The 22,897-nt window shown below is 55.3% G+C and overlaps 3 protein-coding genes across 7 annotated transcripts; 1 reads left to right on the top strand and 2 right to left on the bottom strand.

Moving 5' to 3' along the window:
- Positions 1-259: 259 nt before the first annotated feature.
- Positions 260-8,603, bottom strand: LOC138751037 (serine/threonine-protein phosphatase 4 catalytic subunit). 5 transcript variants are annotated; one of them, XM_069913136.1, is made up of 9 exons: positions 8,495-8,603; positions 7,844-7,956; positions 7,651-7,702; positions 6,993-7,043; positions 6,163-6,264; positions 5,705-5,878; positions 4,102-4,228; positions 3,734-3,923; positions 260-975 (listed from the first exon to the last, which is right to left on the bottom strand). In XM_069913136.1, the coding sequence occupies exons 2-9, from the start codon at positions 7,939-7,941 to the stop codon at positions 954-956; spliced, it is 816 nt and encodes a 271-aa protein (XP_069769237.1). In that variant the 5' UTR covers positions 7,942-7,956; positions 8,495-8,603; the 3' UTR covers positions 260-953. The 5 variants fall into 5 exon arrangements, with proteins under 5 accessions (XP_069769237.1, XP_069769236.1, XP_069769238.1 ...); XM_069913135.1 differs by lacking the exon at positions 260-975 and adding an exon at positions 3,110-3,466; XM_069913137.1 differs by lacking the exon at positions 260-975 and adding an exon at positions 3,110-3,466 and having other exon boundaries at positions 8,499-8,582.
- Positions 8,604-12,209: 3,606 nt separating this feature from the next.
- LOC138751039 (fructose-bisphosphate aldolase A-like) lies at positions 12,210-17,611 on the bottom strand. Its single transcript, XM_069913140.1, is given in 9 exon segments — positions 12,210-12,478; positions 13,026-13,225; positions 13,580-13,754; positions 14,232-14,315; positions 14,474-14,634; positions 14,890-14,944; positions 16,572-16,786; positions 17,457-17,486; positions 17,489-17,611. Coding segments are annotated over 9 exon segments (1,095 nt in total). The 5' UTR covers positions 17,568-17,611; the 3' UTR covers positions 12,210-12,382.
- A 2,676-nt stretch (positions 17,612-20,287) lies between these two features.
- Positions 20,288-22,491, top strand: LOC138751042 (uncharacterized; the record flags this gene model as incomplete). Its single annotated transcript, XM_069913142.1, has 1 exon — positions 20,288-22,491. A coding segment is annotated over exon 1 (2,204 nt), but the record flags the coding sequence as incomplete, so codon positions are not given.
- Between the last annotated feature and the right edge of the window lie 406 nt (positions 22,492-22,897).

The raw sequence follows: 22,897 nt of genomic DNA, 5'->3' as shown, positions 1-22,897 counted from the left end.
TCCCGGGGTGGGCTGTACGGAGGGAGATCCCGGGGGTGGGATGCAATCCCGGGGGTGGAATGCAGAGGGAGATCCCGGGGGTGGGATGCAGAGGATGATCCCGGGGGTGGGATGCAGAGGATGATCCCGGGGGTGGGGTATAGAGGGAGATCCTGGGGTGGGTTACAGAGGGGGATCCCGGGCGTCGGGTACAGGGGGGCATTCCAGGGGTGGGTGCAGAGGAGGACCCGGGGGTGGGGTACAAAGGTCAATCTAAGGGTTCATTCAAATTCATTGTTATCTGAGTGTACAAGTACAACCCAACAAAACAGCGTTCTTCGGTCCTTGGTGCAAAGCATGCAGACACACAACCAGACATATCCCACAAACATTCCAGTGGGGAGAAGTTCTTCCTCATCCTGGTGGTGCTGGGTCTGATACTTCTGTATCTCTTCCCTGAAGGGAGCTGGTGAAAGATGCCGTGTGCAAGGTGGAAGGGGTCCTCAATGACCTTGCGGGCCCTCTTCAATGATCCCAGTAGATCACATCATTGGGGAGGGGGAGACTCCAGTGATCCTCTCTGCCACTCTTCTGGTCCTGTGGATTGCCCTCCAATCCATTTCTCCCAGTAACCGTACCCGCACTGTGATGCAGCCGGCAAGGACGCTCTCAATAGATCTCCTGTAGAAGGTTGACATGATGGAGACCGGTAACCTCATCCACCTGTCTTCTCAAGAAGTGCAGACCCCTGTTGCACCTTCCTGACAAGTGAGATGTTGAGTGACCACGATAGGTCATTAGTTCAGGGAACTTGGTGCTCTCCACTACAAAGTTGTTGATGTGTTATGAGAGTCGTTCCTGGAACCCCGAGTCCACCATCATCTCCTTTGTCTTGTCCACGTCGAGACTCAGCTTGTTCCTCTCACACCATTTCACGAGGCTTTCCACCTCTTCTCTGTAGTACGGTGCAGAGGTCACGGGGCTGGTGGCTGTTGGCTAGAGAGGATGATCACAGTGGGTGAGTGGACAGTCAGGGTAGTCACCATGGCTTTGTGCGTGTTTAACCAACCTTACAGAGTCACTGAGGTACCCAGGAAGTGGCCCTGGATGTTGTCTACATTGATTTTATTAAGGCCTTTGACAAGGTCCCACATTGGAGGTTAGTCAGGACCTTTCAGATGCTGAGTATACATGGTGAGGTAGTACATTGAATTCGAGAAGCCAGGGAGTAGTGGTGGACGATGCTTCTCAGACTGGAGGCCTGTGACCAGTGGGGTCCCTCAGGGATCGGTACTGGGACCATCATTGTTTGTCATCGATATCAATGATCTGGATGATCATGTGGTGAATCGGATCAGCAGGTTTGCAGATGACACTGAGATTGGAGATGTTGTGGACAGAGAGGAAGGTTTTCAAAGTTTGCAGAGGGATCTGGACCAACTGGAAAAATGGCCGATGGAATTTAATACATAAAAGTGTGAGGTGTTACATTTTGGAAGGACAAACCAAAAAAGGACGTCCTCGGTGAACAGTCGGTCACTGAGGAATGCAGTGGAACAGAGGGATCTGGGGATAGATACATAATTCCCTGAATGTGGCATCACAGGTGGACAGGGTTGTAAAGAGAGCTTTTGGCACATTGGCCTTCATAAATCAAAGTAGCGAGTACAGGAGTTGGGATGTTATGGTGAAGACATCGCTGAGGCCACATATGGAGAACTGTGTGCAGTTTTGGTCACTGAACTACAGGAAAGATCTCAATAAGATAGAAAGAGTGCAGAGATTTACTAGGATATTGCCTGGACTTTTATTCCCTGGAGCGTAGAAGAAATAGGGGAGATTTGATCGAGGTGTTTAAAATGAGGGGGACAGACAGAGTAAATGTAGGCTGGCTTTTCCTACTGAGGGTGGGTGAGATCCAAACCAGAGGACATGGGTTAAGGGTGAAAGGGGAAAAGTTTAGGGGGAATCTCTTCCCAAGAGAGCGGTGGGAGTGTGGAACCAGCTGAGGTGGTGAATGTAGGTTTAATTTTAACATTTAAGAGAAATTTGGGAAGTTAACTGGATGGAAGGGGTTCAGAGGGATATGGTTGGGGTGCAGTTCAGTGGGACAGGGCAGAATAATAGTCCAGTACAGTCTTGAAGGGCCTGCTTTTGTGCTGTAACATTCTGTGGTTCTAACAGCCCAAGTGGTGAGGAAGATCCCAGGGTTTGGATCTATCAGAAACTCATGGGGTTCCAGATTGAAGGGTGTGGACGGAGCCAATGTAGAATGGTTGTTTCCACACGAAGGGAGAATCCGGGAAATGAGGGCACAACTTCAGAACTGAAGGGCGTCCACTTAGAACAGAGACATGGGAGGAATTTCTTCAGCCGGAGGGCGGCGAATCTGTGGAATTTGTTGCCACAGATGGTTGTGGAGGCTGGGTCGTTGGGTGTATTTAAGGCAGGAATTGATGGGTTCTTGATTAGCCAGGGCATCACAGATTAAGGGGAGAAGGGTGGGCAGTGGGGCTGAGTGGGGAAATGGTTCTGCTCATGATTAAATAGAGGGGGTAGACAATAGCCTATTTCTGCTCCAGTGTCTCATGGTTGGATCCTTTGGAAACTCCTGAGGGTCAGGATTGGGGGCAGAGAGAGGTCCCAGAGTTAGTTGGGATTGAGGATCATAGGTTCCAATCCCATCGTTTTCAGGTCAAACACAGAGGTTCCTCTGCATCAGCCCCACATAAACCCCACTTTATATCTTGCTCTCCTCACTCCCCCTCTTCATTCCTCTCTTCCCCCACCTCTCCTCCCTCACACTCTCTACTCCATTTCTCCTCTTCCCTCCACCCTCTCACCTTTTTTCAACCCCTTCCCTGACCTCATCTCTCTCTCCCCTCTAACCCTTTCCCTCTTCCCTTCCCCCACTCTCCCTGACTGCATATCTCCTCCTCTCACCCCTTTCTCTCCCCATTCTTTTTCTCTCTATTCCTCTCACCCCCTCTCTCACCCATCTCTCCCATCTCCCTCTCACTACCCTCTCTATCTCATCCCCTTCCCTTTGCCCCGCACCCCGAGAACATAGAGCTCCCTCAGCACCTCTCCCCACCGTGAACCACCCCTCTAGATACACAGGACACGAGGATTGGAAGGTGTTATGGTTTTTATTGCTGGCCTCGAACCCCACCTCCCACAGTTCGAGTCGCAACTTCTCCCAGTGCCTGCGAAGTGGCTGGGGGTTGCAGGGAGAGGGAGAGAGACTGAGGAGAGGGAGGGCAGAGTCCCCAGGGAGAGGGGAGACCAGCTGATCCCCGGGGTGTGGGGGGGGGAGAGGGGCAGAGGGGAGAGGGCCCAGTGGGAGGGAGGGTTTGGTCACAGGAAGTAGTCGGCCACGGGTTTCTTGGATGGAATGCCCCGGGTCTCCTGTGGAGCCGCTTCGAAGATGATGAACTCCTTCTGGAGATGTTCGTCCAACTCGAGGATGGCTGCCACATTCCCGCACCTGGGGGGGTGGGGGGGTGGGGAGAGAGGGTCAGGGAATGAGGTCTTTGCCCCCGGTTCCCCTCCTACCCTCCACCCCCAGTCTCCTCCCCTCTCCCCCTTCTCTCTCCCACAGTCTCCTTCCCTCTCCCCCTTCTCTCCACCCCCAGTCTCCTCTCCTCTCTCTCCCACTTTCAAACCTCCCCAATGCACTGCCCCATCCCTCTCTCCCCCTCCCACTCCCCAGTCTCTCTCCTCTCCCTCCCCCTCCCACTGAACCCGGACAGACCTGTAGCAGTAGTTGGGGGCCGACCACACTGTCAGCACAGTCTCATTGAAGTGCCACTTGTACCCCTCCATCACCAGCTGGTGAGCGCGGCAGATCATGTCGATGTCGTTTGCCGTGTTGAACTGGCCCACCACGTCGCTGCCGAACAGGTACCCGGCCCCGCGGGGACTGACGCCCCACCCCGTCGTGTCTGGGAAGAGATGATTGGGAGGAAAGAAAGAGGTCAGGCAGGTGGCGGGGGAGGGGGGAAGCTGAGTTTGGGACCTGCGGAGAACTGCCAGGGTGAGAGGGGAGACCCCGGGGACAGAGAGAGGAGAGACCTCAGGCCATACTGCCTCTCTCCATCCCATTACCATCACTCCCCCTACCTTCAGGATCGGACCAGAGCAGGTCACACATGGGACCGTCATGAGGAACCTCCTGCTTCCGGTCGATGGTTCGAATCTGGTCCAGAGTTTGGATGGAAGGCGAGAGACCTCCGTGCACACAAAATATCTGGGGGTGAGGGAGTTGGGGGATGGAGGGGTGTGAGAGGAGGGATGGAGGGGTGTTTGAGGGGGGGCAGAGGGATATGTGAGGGGGATGGAGGGGTGTGAGAGGGGGAGGATGGAGGGATGTGAGGGGATGAAGGGTGGTGAGGGGGAGAGGGGATGGAGTGGTGTGAGGGAGCGTGGGGAGGGGAAAAGGAAAGGAGGGAGAAAGGAAGGGAAAGAGGTGGAGAGAGGGGGAGAGAGGAGGGTGGGGGAGAGAGGGGGATAAAGAGGGGGAGAGAGAGAATTGGGTAGAAAGGGGGATAAGGAGAAGTGGGTAGAAAGGAGGGAGAGAGTGGGAGAAGAGAGGGGAAGAGAGACAATAGACTGAATATCAGTATAGCCACTTGAACCTGGTCCCTATCCTCCCTCCCATTCTCCCATCCCCCACCTCTCCTCTTCCCCCTCCCACCCCCCTTTTCTCCCCTGCCCCGTGTCTCAGGGATCGGTGCTGGGACCATCGTTGTTTGACCTGGACAATAATGTGGGAGGTGAAACACAAAAGTCTGCAGACGCTGTGATTGCAGTATAAACACGTCGAAATGCTAGAAGATCTCAGCTGGCCTCGCAGCATTCATAGGAGGCAAACATATATTGCCGACAATTTGGACCTGAGCCCTACCTCAAAGAATAAGCAAAGAACAGGAAATCTTAGCATAGGGACAATGGGAGGAGTGTGGTAGAACACAATTCCCTGAAAGTGGCATCACAGGTGGACAGGGTTATAAAGAGACCTTTTGGCACATTGGCCTTCATAAATTGAAGTATTGAGTACAGGAGTTGGGATGTTATGGTAAAGTTGTACAAGACTTTGGTGAGGCCACATTTGGAGAATTGTGTGCAGTTTTGGTCACTGAACTACAGGAAAGATCTCAATAAGATAGAAAGATGCAGAGAAGATTTACGAGGATGTGGCCCAGACTTCAGGAACTGTGTTACAGGGAAAGGTTAAACAGGTTTGGACTTTATTCCCTAGAGCGTAGAAGGATGAGGGGAGATTTGATCAAGGGGTTTAAAATGATGAAGGGGACAGACAGAGTAAATGTAGATCGCCTTTTCCCACTGGGGTGGGGGGGGGGGGTGAGATCCAAACCAGAGGACACAGATTAAGGGTGAAAGGGGAAAGGTTTAGGAGGGAACTTCTTCACACAGAGAGGGGTTGGAGTGTGGAATGAACTGAGGTGGTGAATGTGGGCTCAGTTTTAACATTTAAGAAGAATTTGGACAGCTACATGGATGGGTGGAGTATGGAGGGCTATGGGCTGGGCAGGTCAGTGGGACTAGGAAGAATAATAGTTCAGCACAGAAAGGGCCAGTTTCTCTCTCCCTTACTCTTCTCAACCCTCTCCCACCTCTCTTCTCCACTCCTTGACTCCCTCCAATGTACCTGACGCCTTCCAACCTTCTCCTCTCCCCTCCCCTCTCTCCCGCACGTTCTCACCTTGCCGTCAATGATGGCAGACAGACTGAGGTAGTCGAAGATCTCGGTACAGTACCGCCAGACAGTCACCGCACCATACTTGCGAAGACACTCGTCGTAGAAGCCGTAGACCTGGGTGATCTGTCTGCTCTCATGGTTGCCCCGGATCAGTGTGATCCTATCGGGGTAGCGCACCTGATGGGGGTGGTGAGGGGCCACAGCATCAGTCACACACTCCCGGGGTGGGACAGAGTGAAGCTCCCTCTCCCCCCATCCCATTACACACTCCCAGGGTGGGACACAAAGTGAAGCTCCCTTTCCCCGCGTCCTGTCATATACTCCCGGGGTGGGAAACAGAGTGAAGCCCCCTCTACCCCTGACCTGTCACACACTCCCGGGGTGGGAAACAGAGTGAAGCTCCCTCTACCCCCGACCTGTCACACACTCCCGGGGTGGGAAACAGAGTGAAGCCCCCTCACCTTCAGTGCGAGCAACAGTAGGAATGTCTCGACACTGTAAAAACCTCGATCAACAAAATCGCCCATGAACAAGTAGTTGGTTTCAGGAACATCACCACCGACCTGCAGAGATTGGGGAAATCAGAAAGGCTGTGAGCTTATTGGGAGAGAGGAGGGAGTCCCTGCTAGAGAGAGAGAGTGGATACCTTGGGGGGAGGGGAAGAGGGTGAGGACAGAGCAGGGGGAGCAGAGGAGAGGAAGGTACGGGAGGAGGGAGGAAGGGGTAGGAGGAGGAGGGTGGAAGGGGCAGAGGAGGAGATGGAGGAAGGGGTAGGAGGAGGGAAGAAGGGGCAGGGGAGGAGGAGGAGGGAAGAAGGGGCAGGGGAGGAGAAGAGGAGGGAAGAAGGGGCAGGGGAGGAGGAGAGGAGGGAAGGGGCAGGGGAGGAGGAGAGGAGGGGCAGGGGAGAAGGAGAGGAGGGGCAGGGGAGGAGGAGAGGAGGGAAGGGGCAGGGGAGGAGGAGGGAAGAAGGGGCAGGGGAGGAGAAGAGGAGGGAAGAAGGGGCAGGGGAGGAGGAGGAAGGGACAGGGGAGGAGGTGAGGAGGGAGGAAGGGGCAGGGGAGGATTTCAATGCAACATAAGGTGGATTCAGCTGAGAAGTGATGGGGAGTGGGCAGCTCTGAATGGAGAGGGAAAGGGGGGAGGTGGAGGAGAGAGACGGGGGAGGGAATTTAACAGAAATCGGTGAAGTTGATGTCAATGCTATCTGGTAAAAGATGAAAGAGGTAGTTCTTCCTATGATTTAGAATCAATGTGGAAAGAGGGCAAAAGAAGAGAAGAACTTTGGACTTACCCTAAACAACTCCTTCAGGTCATAGAATTGGCCGTGTATGTCTCCGCAGACCTGTGGTGAGGGGGAAGAGAGGTTAAAACATGCAGAACTCCCGGGGAACGGTAGGAGTGTTGTAGAACAGAGAGACCTCGGGGAACAGGGACAGACAAGGTGAACAGTGGGTGTTGTTGGAGAACAGAGATATCTCGGGGTCTGGGTTCGACACGGTGAACAGTGGGGAGTGTTGTAGAACAGGGAGACCTCGGGGTACGGGAACCAACGTGTTGGGACAGTGCTCGGGGTACGGGTACTGACAAGGTGAAGGGTGGGGAGTGTTGTAGAACGGAGAGACCTCGGGGTATAGGGATTGACACGGTGAACGGTGGGGAGTGTTGAAGAACAGAGAGACCTCAGGGTCCGGGTCCGACACGGTGAACAGAGGGGAGTGTTGTAGAACAGAGAACCCTGGGGTACGGGAACCAACTTGGTGAATGGTGGGGAGTGTTGTAGAACAGAGAGATACAGAGATATCGTTCCCTGAAAGTTGGAACATGTGTTGATGGAGCGGAGAAGGAGGTGTGAATCACATTGCTCTTCATCGGAACAGGTGACGAGTCCAGGACGAGGGACTTTTGGGGATGGAGGCTGATGGGGGAGATCTGTGAAGTGTCCAACTCACGGTTACAGGTGAATCGACCTGTTGTACATTGCTCTCTTCCACCAAAATCTCCCTGCAAACACAGAGCGGATGAGAAGCAGATTGAAGTTCCCACTCCCCCCATCCCATCACACACTCCCGAGGTTGGACACAGAATGAAGACCCCTCTCCCCCTCATCCAGTCACACACTCCCAGGATGGGACAAACACTGACCTGGCCTTTGCACACAGCGCCTTGACCTCATTTTCCTTGATGAGTTCACAGCGCCGTAGCTGTTCGATCTGTCGGTCGAGGTCACTGATTTCCGTCATGACACCCAGAGAGGCCTGAGGGAGGGGAGAAGGGGTCAGTTGTGTGGGGGGTGTAGGGACAGGGAGAAGCCTCCTCCCTCAGACCAATTTTTCCCTCATCACCTTTCTCAGGCCCCCTCATCCCCACTACAGGCCTCGCCCCCTCCTCACTACTCGTGGCCCCACTCCCAGGTTCCTCTTCCACACCAAGCCACACCTCCCCACCTCATGCCCCTTATCCTCACTGCAGGCCACACCTCACCTTTCCTGCTCACCAGGCACCTCCTCTCACTCTGGATCCCCCTCCCCATTCCAGACCCCTCCTCATCTCCACTACTCCCCCCTCCTTCCAGACCCGTCCTCATCCCCATTAAACTCCAACCTCCCTCCAGGCCCCGCCTCCTTCCTGCCATTCCCCACCCCCTCCCTTCAGGCCCCTCCTCCTCAACCTTCCATACTACCCCCCCCCCCCTTTCCCCTGGCCGTTCCTTCTCTTCTCCCCGCTCCTTCCTTCTCGGAGCGCCCCTTCCCTCCCACCCAGAACCCTTCCCTGGTCCCCCGGGCGGACTCTCACCGACCCGCCGCCGGCCCGTCCGCCCTCGTCGGCCGCCGGCTCCGGACGACAACCGCGCGGCGCCACTTCCGGCCTGCTGGTGGGCCGCGCTGCGTCGGGTCGGCGCGCCCCTGACGTTATGCCGTTGGGCCCGCTTCCCTCCGCCTCAGAGGAGGGTGGTTCGTGTGAACGCTCCGCCGCCATCTTGTTGAGGGGAGAAGTTAAACCAATGGGATTCACTTCGATCAGCCTGCGCCATCTTGCTCAGGGTATGCCAGCCAATGAGTATCTCTGCACGCGACCGACGCCTTCTTGTTGAGGGGCCATGGTAGGGGTGGCACAGGCCGGACGCCACCTTGAGGCGCGATGAAATTGAAGCATTGGTATATATGTAGTGAAAACACAATGCTGGGGAAACTCAGATCAAACAATGTGCAAGGGCAAAGATAAAAACCAGCGGCCTTGAGCCCTTCATCAAGGTATGAGCAAAATGCAGGCGAGCGTCCGAACAATAAGATATATTCACACGATCCGCCATCTTTCTGAGGGGCAAGAGAAGGGGACGGGGCGGAAAGTGAGAGAGGCCATGGGGTTGAGGGGCAGGAGACGGAATGATCCAATGGGGAGTCTCCATCTTGTTGAGGGGTAAAGACTCTTTCAGATGCCCAGAATACCCCGATGTAAAGCCGCATATTCTACCCCTATGCACTTTCTAACCCTTCTCCGGGAGGGATAATCGCTGGAGCACTGGTCCCATGAGGTACCTGAATGTAGCCGCCTGAAAGCAGCTGCTATAAGGGGCGGGCTGATGAGTATCAGCCGGCGACCCAACTCCCGGCGCCTGACAGACCCCCTCCCCGCTGCCCCTGCCCCCCAGCGCGGTACGTCAGGGCAGGGGCAGCCGGCGGGGGATGTCAGGGCATGGGCCGCCAGCACGGGACTACGGGGCAGGGGCGGCCAGAGATGGGACATCAAGGCTGGGGCGGCCGGCTACCCCTTACCCCGAAGTGACAGGAGTCGGAGCGTGCTCCAAGGCGCCTCTCCTGCAGCTGTCCCTTTCAGGTGGACAGCGCAGCGCTTTCAGGGCTGCCACCTGAATAACTATTCCACAGGGCTGCATCCATTTCTGCAGGCGCATTCTTGGCGGAGAATGCACCTGAAGCAGCTTAAGTGAAAGGGGAAGCCAATATCCTAGAGCAGGGGTGTCAAACTCAAATTCACAGAGAGCCAAAATTAAAAACTTGGACTAAGTCGAGGGCCAAACTAAATATTTATTGAAAATTTTCAACAACATCTGCATGTTTTCTCTTCTTTCAACATATGTAATGTTAAACTTTTTCTTATTCAAATAAATGTTTAATAATAGTTTTGGTTAAACTCTTTCCAGAACAAGCATTAACAAATGAGAAATAAAATATTCAATAAATAATATTTCTCTATAGCCTTTAAGCTCCTTTTAAATGTATTTTTTTCACAAGCCAACAAGTCAAAAAAATAACAACTGGCTTCAATGAAAATCCAATCTTTCAACTATGAACAGTCCAAAGTTAACCAAAGAAAATATTAATCCAAGCTTCACTTGCTACATTGTGATTTACTCTGATGCACCTGGGTCTAAACCAGATATTTAGCATCTCTTTCTTAGATGCAAGTTCATCAAACTCTGGGGTCAGAGTTTGCCTCCCACCTGTGTTGAAAGGTCCTGTTTTCTGTCTTTGGTTTGGCCATTTTTCGTAAGGGGTTTATTACATGTGAGTTGGGCGACAGGTCGCAGATGCTAATGAAAGTAAAGAGAGGAGGTGGGGGCGATTAGCGGGCTGACGCCAACTCATTTGCAAAGCATTCTGGGATTTGTAGTATTAGCTGTGCATGCGCTATACTGGCATGGCGGCCAGCTCTAATACATATTTGATATGATCTTGCGGGCCAAATTATATCACGGGCCAAATTTGGCCCGCGGGCCTGAGTTTGACATGTGTGTCCTAGAGGGTGACCGACACCATCTTGTTGAAGGGCAAGTGAGAGGGAGCCAATGGGGATCCATGAGGATGAGTGGCTCCATCCCGTTGAGAGGCAAGTGAAAAGAGGAGCCAATTAGGATCCTGGAGACTGACCGACACCATATTTTTGAAGGGGCAATTGAAGGGGGGAGCTAATGGCGATCCATGAGGGTAATCAATGCCATCTGTTGAGGGGCAAGTGAAAGGGGAAGCCAATGGGTTCTGTAGGCTGGCCTGCACCATTTTGTTGAGGGGCAGGTGAAAATGGGAGCCAATGGGGATCTTGTTAAGGGGGAAAGATCATGTCTCCCCCACCCCTCCAACCTTCATGTCTGGGACCCCCACAACTTCCTGAGAAGTGGATGGCCCCTCAGGGAAGGTGACCCTCACTGCTGAAGAATCCGATACCCACACCATTTAGCGTCGTGTAACAGTGCAGAACGTGTAATATTACATGTAATTCCCAGCTGCCTGCCACACGGCAGACAAGGAATCACCATAGTGTCGCCTGGAGCTGCCGCTGGTATAGACCCAGGGAGAATGGGAAGTGGAGACACAGTGCTCCCCCTGCAGGGTCCTAGTGCCTGGGGTACACACCGCAGTATTTCCCGGCATCCCTCACAGTAAGAACATAAGACATAGAACCTATGGCACAGAAACAGGCCCTTGGACCTTTCTATTCTGTGTCACCCTGCCTCGTCCCATATCCCTCCATACCCCTCCCAGCCATTAACCCGTCCAAATTCTTCATAAATGTCAAATTCACCACTTCGGTTCGTTCCACATACCCCATAAACCCTTTCCCCTGTCACCCTTAACTCACGTCCTCTGGTTTGTGTCTCACCCACCCTCAGTGGGAAAAACCAACCTACATTTACTCTGTCTGACCCCCTCATCATTTTAAACCCCCTTGATCAAATCTCCCTTCATTTTTCTACGCTCCAGGGAATAAAGTCCCAATCTGTTTAACCTTTCCTTGTAACTCAGCCCCTGACAATAGGAGCTGGAGTCAACCATCCAGCCCATTGAGCCTGCTCCCCCATTCAGAGATCGTGGCTAATCTGACGATTGGCTCCTCTCTACCTACCCGCCTTTTTCCCATATCCCTTCATTTCCCTGCTAAGTAAACATCTATCCAACCTTGTCTTAAATATATTTACTGAGGTCACCTCCACTCGTTCAATGGGCAGCAAATTCCACAGATTCACCCCACTCTGGGGAAACCAGTTCTTCCTCATCTCCGTCTCAATCTCCTGCCCTGAACCTTGAGGCTGTTTCCCTCGTTCCGGTCTCCCCCACCAATGGGAACAACATACCGACCCCTTCTTATCGATGCCATTCATAATTTCCTGTCTCATTGTTCCTCTCACTCCCCTCTCCCTCCCCCCTCCTTACCATCTCCTCTCCCCCTCTCTTACCCCCTCATTGTTCCCCCTTTCGCTCCTTCTCTCACTTCTCTCTCCCCTTCTGCCTCTCTTCCCATTTCTCACTCTACCTCTTCCCCCTCACAACTCTCTCCCCTCACTCCCCCTTTCTCTCCCTCCTTCTTCTCTCCTCTCCCTCCACACCTCCCATCTCTCTCTCCTCTTCTCACTCTCTCTTACCACCTCTCCCCCCCTTTTCACTCCCTCTCCCACATCTCTCCCTCTATCTCTCTCTACCCCCTTCTCTCTCTCTCTCTCTCCCCCTTCCCATCACCTCCTGCCCCATCTCGTACACACCAGGACAGCCAGTCAGAGAGTTAAATAGTTTTTATTACAGTACTCCTCTATCATTTCGGATGTTGTTCCAAGACCCTCCCAGAGAGTGGAAGCAGGGAACCGTCACACAGGGCAAGCAGCGAGACGTGGGGAGGGAAAGGGGTTCTGTCGGTAAGCATGAGAGGTGGGGGGGTTTGACGAAATCCGGATCAGTAGGCGTGATCAGCCACGAAGAGCGACTGGCCGGCAGCGGTTCCAGCCTGGCCGGAGGGAACGTACTTCCCCAGAGACGCCAACCCATTGCTCTGTGGGGAGAAAAGAAAGTGAGAGAAAAGGGAAGGGGGAAGGGGAGAGAGAGGTTGAGGGGGGAGGGAGAGGGGGAGGGGGGAGGAGACAGATCCCAGATATCCCATCTAAGGGGGCAGAGGTGTAGACTCCCCAACTCTGTATGGAGCTCCCTCACTAGAGCCCAGGTCCCTCACCCCAACGCAGAGCTCCCTCATGCCTGATCCAAGCTCACTCACGCTTCCGCAAAGCTCCCTCACCCCCACAGAGCTCCTTCACCCCATGCAGAGCTCACTCACCCCTGCAGAGCTCCCGCACCCCTGCAGAGCTCCCTCACCCCTGTGCAGAGCTCCCTCACCCCTGTGCAGAGCTCCCTCACCCCTGTGCAGAGCTCCCTCACCCCTGTGCAGAGCTCCCTCACCCCTGTGCAGAGCTCCCTCACCCCTGTGCAGAGCTCCCTCACCCTGTGCAGAGCTCCCTCACCCTGTGCAGAGCTCCCTCACCCTGTGCAGAGCTCCCTCACCCTGTGCAGAGCTCCCTCACCCTGTGCAGAGTTCCCTTACTCACCTGTGCACGTTTGATAAACTCAGCACCAGCAGCTTTGGCATTCTCGGCCTTGCCACTCCAGGCCTTCAGGGCCGAAGCTTGAAGGGCGCGTCCATAGGAGAAGGTCAGGGCCCATGGCTTGTGCAGGGGGCACTGGTTGATGGCGTTAAGGTTGATAGTGGCTTCCTCCTCACTCTGACCCCCCGACAAGAAAGTGATGCCTGGAAGGGGCAAGGTAGAGGGGTGAGAGAGAGCCCTCCCTATATCTATGACCCACCACTGGTACCGTTCATCACTCCCTGTCTCTGAAACCCCCTTCTGTCCCCTCCCTGTCTCTGTAACCCCCTCCGGTCCCCTACACCCCTCCCTGTCTCTGTAACCCCCTCCGGTCCCCTACACTCCTCGTCTGTAACCTTCTCAGTCCCCTACACCCCTCCCTCTCTCTGCAACCCCTTCCAGTCCCCTACACCCCTCCCTGTCTCTGTAACCCCTCCGGTTCGCTCCACCCATCTCGGTCTCTGTAACCCCCAACACTCCTCCCCATCTGTGTGATCTCAGCCTTGAGTCAGACTGACCTGGAACAGCTGGTGGGACAGTGCGCCGCAGGGCAGTGACTGTTGCCATGGCGATCTCCTGGGCCATATACTTCTGAGTGCAGGCGTGGCCCGGGGTCACCATGTTGGGTTTCAGCAGCGTCCCCTCGAGGTAGATGTGGTGGTCGCTCAGGGCCTTGTAGACGGCAGCCAGGACCTGTGGGGAAGGGGGAGGCATCGGAAAAAGACGGAAATTAGGTAGAGGGGAAGAGTGGTTTCCTGATCCTCCCCACAAGATGGGATGATCGCTCACTTGTGGGCCAGCATGGAGAGATGGACCAAACAGTGTGCTGTGAGCCAGCATGGACAATGTGACGGATCGGCCTTCTGCGGGCTGGCATGGAGGATCTGAAAAACTCCTGTGGGTTAGCATGAATTTATGGGCAGAGTGGTCTGTCATGGGCTAGCACAGGGAGAGGGGCTGACCAGACAGTGGACCACCACGGGGCTAGGAGCCAAATGAGCAGTGGGCCAGCATGGGGAGATGTGCTGAGTGGATGGTGGGCCAGCATGGAGAGAGGGGCTGATGGATCATGACAGGCAGACAGGCCAAGTAGACATTGGGCTAGCACAGGGAATGGGGACAAGCAGACAGTGAGCCAGGACAGGAAGATGGGCCGAGTGGACTGCTCACCTTCTCAGTGATGTACTGGCACCGTTTCAGGTCATGGGTCCCGTCTGGGAGAATCTCGGGTTCCACAATCGGCACGATCCCATTCTGTGGGGGCAGGAAAAGAGACAAGTCTGGATTTGTCCCGGCTCCAACATCCCTCCCCTTCTCCTTCCCTCTCCCCCCTTCCCTTCCACCCTCCCCCCTCCACTTTCCCCTCTCCTCTCCCCTCCCCTCCTCTCCTCTCCCCTTTCAGCCGACCCTACATGCTGACAGATGCTGGCGTAACGGGCCAGCACATTGGCGTTCTCCTGGATGGCAAGAGCCGAAGGGGTGGTGTCCGTGATCTTCAGCACACATCGCCACTTTGCGAAGTCTGCCCCATCCTTTTTGTACTGGGCACACCGTTCATTCAGTCCATCCAGACCTGGGGAGAGGGGAGAGGGTTCAGTGTGTCAATCACCCCTCCCCTCACTCTCCCCCCCTTCTCCCTCCCCCCTCTCCCCTTCCCTCCTTCCCCATTCTCTCCCTCTCTCTCTTCCCTCCCCACCTCTCTCTCCCCTCCTCCCTCTTTCCCCACTCTCTCTCCCCACCAATCTCTCCACCTCTCTCTTCCCCCCTCCCCTCCCTCCCAAGGGTAGTCTGGGCCCCTGGATATGAGGGGGGGGGGTCTCAACCTCACCTTGGGTGGTGGTCTCGCCATTGGTTCCAGGTAACAGGACAACTCCCAGGTCAACCTGCAAGGGTGGGGGGGAGAGAGGTGAGATGGAGATCCCCTCCCACAGATGTCCCACTCCTGCCCCAAGACTCCCACCGCATTGGGTGTCAGTAGGAGGCATCCCTCTACGGTCCCAGCACCCTTCCTTGATAGGATCGTTAAGAAGGGCTGTGGGACACTGGGATTCATTAGTCGGGGGATTGGTTTCAGGAGTTGAAAGGTCATGTTACAATTCTACAAATCTCTGGTGAGCCACACTTGGAGAATTGTATTCAGTTCTGGTCACCTCATTACAGGAAGGATGAGGAAGCTACGGAGAGGGGGGCAGAGGAGATTCACCAGGACGTTGCCTGGATCGGGAAACAAGTCTTTATGGGGCAAGGTTCGCAGAGCTGGTACTTTTCTCTTTGGAGCGTAGAAGGATGAGAGGAGACTTGATAGAGGGCAACAAGACTCTGAGAGGCATCGATAGGGTGGACATTCAGCGCCTGTTTCCCAGGGCGGGATCAGCAAACACCAGAGGATGTGTGTACAAAGTGGAGGGAGGGAAGCTCAGGCGAGACATCAGGGGAAGTTTTTTTTTTTACACAGAGAGTTGTGGGGGCCTCGAATGTCTTTGTCGGGGATGGTGGTGGAGGTGGGAACATTGGGGGCATTTAAGAGATTCTTAGGCACATGGATGGAAGGTAAATAGAGGGTTACAGGGTAGGAGGGGTTAATCATTTTTTTAATGGAATATTGGTCAGCACAACATGGAAGGCCGAAGGGCCTGTAGTGTTCGATAATCTATGATCAAATACTCACTCCTTATTCCCTGCAGCAATGAGGGATTGGTGGGTAGGTGCAAGCATCGATTTATCACCATACAGGTACTACGGCCAAGCTGAAGTGCAGTGAACACCTTGCCCATGACTCCTCCAGCAATGTTCACAGTAGTGTCCAGGCTGTGACGGGATGGGGGGGGGGGGGTGGTAGTGGGAGCTTCATTCAGTGTCCCACCTGGGAGTGTGTGACGGGATGGGACGGGACTGGGGTGGGGGGGGGGGAGGGGTGGGAGTAGAGACGGAGCTTTATTCTGTCCAACCCCAGGAGAGTGTGACGGGACTGGGGTGGGGAGAGGGGATTCACTCTGTGTCCAAACCTGGGAGTGTGATGGGATATTGGAGAGGGAGCTTCCCTCAGTGTGTCTGGGTGTGTGTGTCCATGTCCAACTGTTTAGACAGCCACTGTTATCGCAGTCCAACCTGGGTCCGATGTGGATGTCCATACAGTTGTTTACAGATACAGTAATCGAGTAGCGTTCGACCTTCTCCCCCGTTTGTCCCTCGTGTGTTAATTAAAGTTACGTGTGATTGTAACACTCGTGTCCAGACCCCATCTTTCTGTGAACCCACCGAACCTGATGCTCTTCTCAACTTAGGCCAAACACTCCTCATACAATAACCCTTCCCGTTCCCAGAATCATCCCAGTGAACATCAACACGTCTTTTCTTAAAAATGTTCACAATCTTGTATAATTCTGAACCTTTACGGGCAGCGGTTTGGGCGAACACCATGTTGTCTGTATCTAAATGGGATTGTTCAATGGTCATGAACTTGACCCCCACCCTCAGCCCCCACACCGAGCTGGTAGATTGGGGCCAGACCTTGATGCCAGCAACGATACCCTTGTCTTTCACCAGTTTCACAAAGGACGTTCCATCGTCGGTCTTCTGGTAGAGAGTCTCGTGGAAGAAGATGATCCCCCGATGTGATCTTTCACCTCCTGGCTGCTTTCCCCTTCTCTAGATCTGACGGTAGAAACGGCGGTGTTCCTCCGAGTTGTCCACCCCGATGCTTGTCATTCGCTTGGCCATGCTCCCTGCATGGGTGGAGAGGGGGTGGGGGGAGTGGAGGTGGGGGGGGAGTAGAGAGAGGGATGGGAGAGAGAAAAGGGGGAGAAACAGAGAGGAATGGGAGAGAGAGAGGAGGGGTATAGAGTGATGGGAGAGAGGGGGGGAGAGATAGAAGGGAGAAAGGGAGAGGGATGGAAGAGAGGGGGAGAGGACAACGGAGAGGGAGGGAGGTGAGGGAAAGAGGAGAGAGAGGGGTTAGAAAGGGATGGGAGAGAGCAGGGATAATTGAGGGATGGCGGAGAGAGGAATAGAGAGGGGGAGAGGGACGGAGGAGAGAGGGGGGGATGGGAGAGAGAGGAGGGGTATAGAGGGATGGGAGAGATGGGTAGAGAGGGAGAAGGACAGAGAGGAATGAGGGGGTGAGAGAGAGGGTGACAAACCTGTTAGATCGCCCATCGGCAGTGATGAAAGTCCCGGTGGGATGAAGAGTCAGGATGGGACCAGGGGTTGGGTTGGTTCAGTGAATAAGGTTCCAGAAGTGACAAGGTTCGGAGGTCAGGGAACCAGGTGAGGCCAGCGGTCAGGTCAGTGGGGTCAGGTGTCCTGGTGAGGTCAGGGGTCCAGGTGGGGTCAGGAGTTGAGCATCCTAGTGAGGTCAGGTTTCTGGAAGGGTTAAGGGGGTCGGCCGCAACCTACCAGTGGACTCATCAGCGGCGAGGATGCCCTTCCAGGGGCCACGATACGCCGGGCGATGTCGGCCAGTTCCTTCTTCTGTTCCGTGGTGAATGCGGGGTATTGGTGAGGCATCTTGGCTTCCGGCTGGAGAGGAAGAGGTGGACCATCACACTAGATAGACCCCATCCATCCATAGCAGTCCCATCCACGGATCTGTCCCACCCACACTAGACCTTCCTGCCTCAATACCCGCTGATCCCTCCGCTCTACAACACTCCCCAGGATCCCTCCGCTCTACAACACTCCCCAGATCCCTCCGCTCTACAACACTCCCCCAGATGCCTCCGCTCTACAACACTCCCCTGGATCCTTCTGCTCTACAACACTCCCCCGATCCCTCCACTCTACAACACTCCCCCGGATCCCTCCGCTCTATAACACTCCCCCCAGATCCCTCTGCTCTACAACACTCCCTCGGATCCCTCCGCTCTACAACACTCCCTTGGATCCCTCCCTCAACGACACTCCCTTGGATCCCTCCCCTCAACGACACTCCCTTGGATCCCTCCCCTCAACGACACTCCCTTGGATCCCTCCCCTCAACGACACTCCCTCGGATCCCTCCCCTCAATGACATTCCCCCGGATCCCTCCCTCTATTCTACAACACTCCCCTGGATCCCTCCCTTGGCTCCACAATACTCCTCTGGATCCCTCCCTCTCCAACACTCCACCGGATCCCTCGGCTCCACAATACACCCCCGGATCCAGCCGCTCTATAACACTCCCCCGGATCCATCCACTCTACAACACTCCCTCAGATCCATCCAACTACAACACTCCCTCGGACCCCTCCCTCCGCTCTACAACACTCCCTGGATCCTCCCTCTGCCCTACAACACTCCCCCGGATCCCTCCCTCCGCTCCACAATACTCCCCCGGATCCATCCACTCTATAACACTCCCCCGGATCCATCCACTCTACAACACTCCCACGAATCCATCCGCTCAACAACACTCCCTTGGATCCATCCACACTACAACACTCCCTCGGATCCATCCGCTCTACAACACTCCCTCAGATCCACCCCTACTACAACACTCCCTCGGACCCCTCCCTCCGCTCTACAACACTCCCCTGGATCCATCCCTCTGCTCTACAACACTACCCTGGATCTCTCCATTCTATAACACTCCCCTGGATCCCTCCGCTCCACAACACTCCCCTGATCCCTCCGCTCCACAACACTCACCCGGATCCCTCCTTCCACTCTACAACACTCCCCCGGTTCCCCCCCCCCTCTGCTCTACAACATTCCCCGGATCTCTCTGCTCCACACTCCTCTGGATCCTTCCGTTCTACACTACTTCCCTGGATCCCTCCCTCCGCTCTACAACACTCCTCTGGATCCCTCCCTCTGCTCTACAACACTCCCCGGTTCCCTCCCTCCACTCTACAACATGCCCCCGGATCCCTCCGCTCCACACTCCTCCGGATCCCTCCGTTCTACAATACTTCCCTGGATCCCTCCCTCCACTCTACAACACTCCTCCGAATCCCTCCCTCCACTCTACCTCATACCCCCGGATCCCTCCGCTCCACACTCCTCTGGATCCTTCCGCTCCACAACACTCCCCCGGATCCCTCCGCTCCACAACACTCCCCTGGATCCCTCCACTCCACAACACTTCTCCGGATCCCTCCGTTCTACAACACTCCCTGGATATGTCCCTCCGCTCTACAACAGTCCTCTGGATCCTTCCCTCCGCTCCACAATACTCCTCTGGATCCCTCCGCTCCACAACACTCCCACGGATCCCTCCACTCCACAACAATCCCCGGATCCATCCGCTCTATAACACTGCCCCGGATCCATCCGCTCCACAACACTCCCCCGGATCCTCCACTCCACAACACTCCCCCGGATTCCTCTATTCTACAACTCTCCCCCGGATCTGTCCACTCCACAACACTCCTCCGGATCTCTCCGTCCTACAACACTCCCCTGGATCCCTCCGCTCCACAACACTCACCCGGATCCCTCCTTCCACTCTACAACACTCCCCGGTTCCCTCGCTCCGCTCTACAACATGTCCCTGGATCTCTCCGCTCCACACTCCTCTGGATCTTTCCGTTCTACAATACTTCCCTGGATCCCTCCCTCCACTCTACAACACTCCTCTGGATCCCTCCCTCTGCTCTACAACACTCCCCGGTTCCCTCCCTCCGCTCTACAACATGTCCCCGGATCCCTCCGTTCTACACTCCTCCGGATCCCTCCGTTCTACAATACTTCCCTGGATCCCTACCTCCACTCTACAACACTCCTCCGAATCCCTCCCTCCACTCTACAACATGCCCCTGAATCCCTCCCTCCACTCTACAACATGCCCCCGGATACCTCTGCTCCACAATACTCCTCTGGATCCCACCCCTCTCCAATACTCTCCGGATCCCTCCGCTCCACAACACTCCCCAGATCCCTTCTCTCTACAACACTCCCCCGGATCCTTCCCCTCTACAACACACCCTCAGATCCATCCGCTCTACAACACTCCCATGAATCCATCCTCTCAACAACACTCCCCCGGATCCATCCACACTACAACACTCCCTCGGATCCATCCGCTCTACAACACTCCCTCAGATCCACTCCTACTACAACACTCCCTCGGACCCCTCCCTCCGCTCTACAACACTCCCCTGGATCCATCCCTCTGCTCTACAACACTCCCCTGGATCTCTCCATTCTATAATACTCCCCTGGATCCCTCCGCTCCACAACACTCACCGGATCCCTCCTTCCACTCTACAACACTCCCCCGGTTCCCCCCCCCCCTCTGCTCTACAACATGCCCCCGGATCTCTCCCGCTCCACACTCCTCTGGATCTTTCCATTCTACATACTTCCCTGGATCCCTCCCTCGCTCTACAACACTCCTCTGGATCCCTCCCTCTGCTCTACAACACTCCCCGGTTCCCTCCCTCCACTCTACAACATGCCCCCGGATCCCTCCGCTCCACACTCCTTCGGATCCCTCCGTTCTACAATACTTCCCTTGATCCCTCCCTCCACTCTACAACACTCCTCCGAATCCCTCCCTCCACTCTACCTCATACCCCCGGATCCCTCCGCTCCACACTCCTCTGGATCCTTCCGCTCCACAACACTCCCCCGGATCCCTCCGCTCCACAACACTCCCCTGGATCCCTCCACTCCACAACACTTCTCCGGATCCCTCCGTTCTACAACACTCCCCCTGGATATGTCCCTCCGCTCTACAACAGTCCTCTGGATCCTTCCTCCGCTCCACAATACTCCTCTGGATCCCTCCGCTCCACAACACTCCCACGGATCCCTCCACTCCACAACATTCCCCGTATCCATCCGCTCTATAACACTGCCCCGGATCCATCCGCTCCACAACACTCCCCCGGATCCCTCCACTCCACAACACTCCCCCGGATTCCTCTATTCTACAACTCTCCCCTGGATCTGTCCACTCCACAACACTCCTCCGGATCTCTCCGTTCTACAACACTCCCCTGGATCCCTCCGCTCCTCAACACTCACCCGGATCCCTCCTTCCACTCTACAACACTCCCCCGGTTCCCTCCCTCCGCTCTACAACATGTCCCTGGATCTCTCCGCTCCACACTCCTCTGGATCTTTCCGTTCTACAATACTTCCCTGGATCCCTCCTCCGCTCTACAACACTCCTCTGGATCCCTCCCTCTGCTCTACAACACTCCCGGTTCCCTCCCTCTACTCTACAACATGCCCCCGGATCCCTCCGTTCTACACTCCTCCGGATCCCTCCGTTCTACAATACTTCCCTGGATCCCTACCTCCACTCTACAACACTCCTCCGAATCCCTCCCTCCACTCTACAACATGCCCCCGGATACCTCTGCTCCACAATACTCCTCTGGATCCCACCCCTCTCCAATACTCTCCGGATCCCTCCGCTCCACAACACTCCCCCAGATCCCTTCTCTCTACAACACTCCCCCGGATCCTTCCCCTCTACAACACACCCTCAGATCCATCCGCTCTACAACACTCCCTCGGACCCTTCCCCTCTACAGCACTCCCTCGGACCACTCCCCTCTACAACACTCCCCCGGACCACTCCCCTCTACAACACTGCCCGGACTCCTCCCCTCTACAACACTCCCACGGACCCCTCACTCCGCTCTTCAACTCTCCCCCGGATCCCTCCCCTCTACCACACTGCCCCGGACTCCTCCCCTCTACAAACACTCCCACGGACCCCTCCCTCCGCTCCAACTTTCCCCCGGATCCCTCCTCTGCTCTACAACTCTCCCCTGGATCCCTCCCTCCACTCTACAACACTCCCCCAGATCCCTCCACTCCACAACACTCCTCCAGATGCCTCCGTTCTACAACACTCCCCTGGATCCCTCCCTCTGCTCTACAACACTCCCCCGGATCCCTCCTCCGCTCCACAACACTCCCCCGGATTCCTCCGCTCCACAACACTCCCCGGATCCCTCCATTCTACAACTCTCCCCCGGATCCCTCCACTCCACAACACTCCTCCGGATCCCTCCTTTCTACAACACTCCCCTGGATCCCTCCTCCACTCTACAACACTCCTCCGGATCCCTCCCTCCACTCTACAACATGCCCCCGGATACCTCTGATCCACAACACTCCTCTTGATCCCTCCCCTCTCCAACACTCCCCGGATCCCTCCACTCCACAAAACTCACCCCTCTGTTCTACAACTCTCACCCGGATCCCTCCCTTCTACAACACTCCCCCGAATCCCTCCCCTCTACAACACGCCCTCGGATCCCTCTGCTCCTTGACACTTCCCATGATCCCTCCCCTCTACAACACTCCCCTGGTTCCCTCCGCTCCACATCACTCCCCCGGATCCCTCTTTTCTACAACACTCCCCCGGATCTGTCCATTCTACAACACTCCCCCGGATCCCTCCGTTCTACAAAACTCCTCCATGCATTCAGTTTGCCACACAATCCACTTGCCCAGTCTCTTCCTGCTTCACATTCCCTACACCATCATCTCGTTATTCCTCCTCTCTCTCCCCCTCCCTCCCTCCCCCAACCTTGCTCCCCTCTCTCCATCTCTCTCCCCTTTTCTCTCCCTCCTGCCTCTCTCATTCCATCTTCATCCCCCTCCCTTCCCCCCTCCTTCACCCTCCCCTCTCTTCATCTCCCTCCTCCCCTCTCAATTTTCCTACTCCATCTCCCTCCTCCACTCTCTAAATCTCCGGATTCATTGTTGGATTGTGAGGCTGCCTGTCTCTGCATGCGTGTGAGATGTGTGTGTGACAGAGAGAGAGAGAGAGAGAGAGAGAGAGAGAGAGAGAGAAAGAAAGAGAGAGAGAGAGAGAGAGAAAGAAAGAGAGAGAGAGAGAAAGAGAGAGACACTGTATGTGTGTGTGAGAGAGAGAGACACGAGTGTGTGTGTG

This window comes from Narcine bancroftii, unplaced genomic scaffold (genome assembly GCF_036971445.1).
Source record: "Narcine bancroftii isolate sNarBan1 unplaced genomic scaffold, sNarBan1.hap1 Scaffold_625, whole genome shotgun sequence".
Classification (NCBI taxonomy): domain Eukaryota; kingdom Metazoa; phylum Chordata; class Chondrichthyes; order Torpediniformes; family Narcinidae; genus Narcine; species Narcine bancroftii.
Note: the sequence above shows the minus strand (reverse complement) of the source record. Positions and strands in the feature narration are given on the sequence as shown.

Coding starts and splice junctions, on each gene's coding strand:
- LOC138751037 (XM_069913135.1), bottom strand. CDS start 7,941: ATGACGGAAATCAGTGACCTCGACCGACAGATCGAACAGCTACGGCGC. Junction 5,879..6,162: donor TACTGTTGCTCGCACTGAAG/GTGAGGGGGCTT, acceptor CACCCCCATCAG/GTGCGCTACCCCGATAGGAT. Junction 3,467..3,733: donor GCCCCCAACTACTGCTACAG/GTCTGTCCGGGT, acceptor CCACCCCCCCAG/GTGCGGGAATGTGGCAGCCA.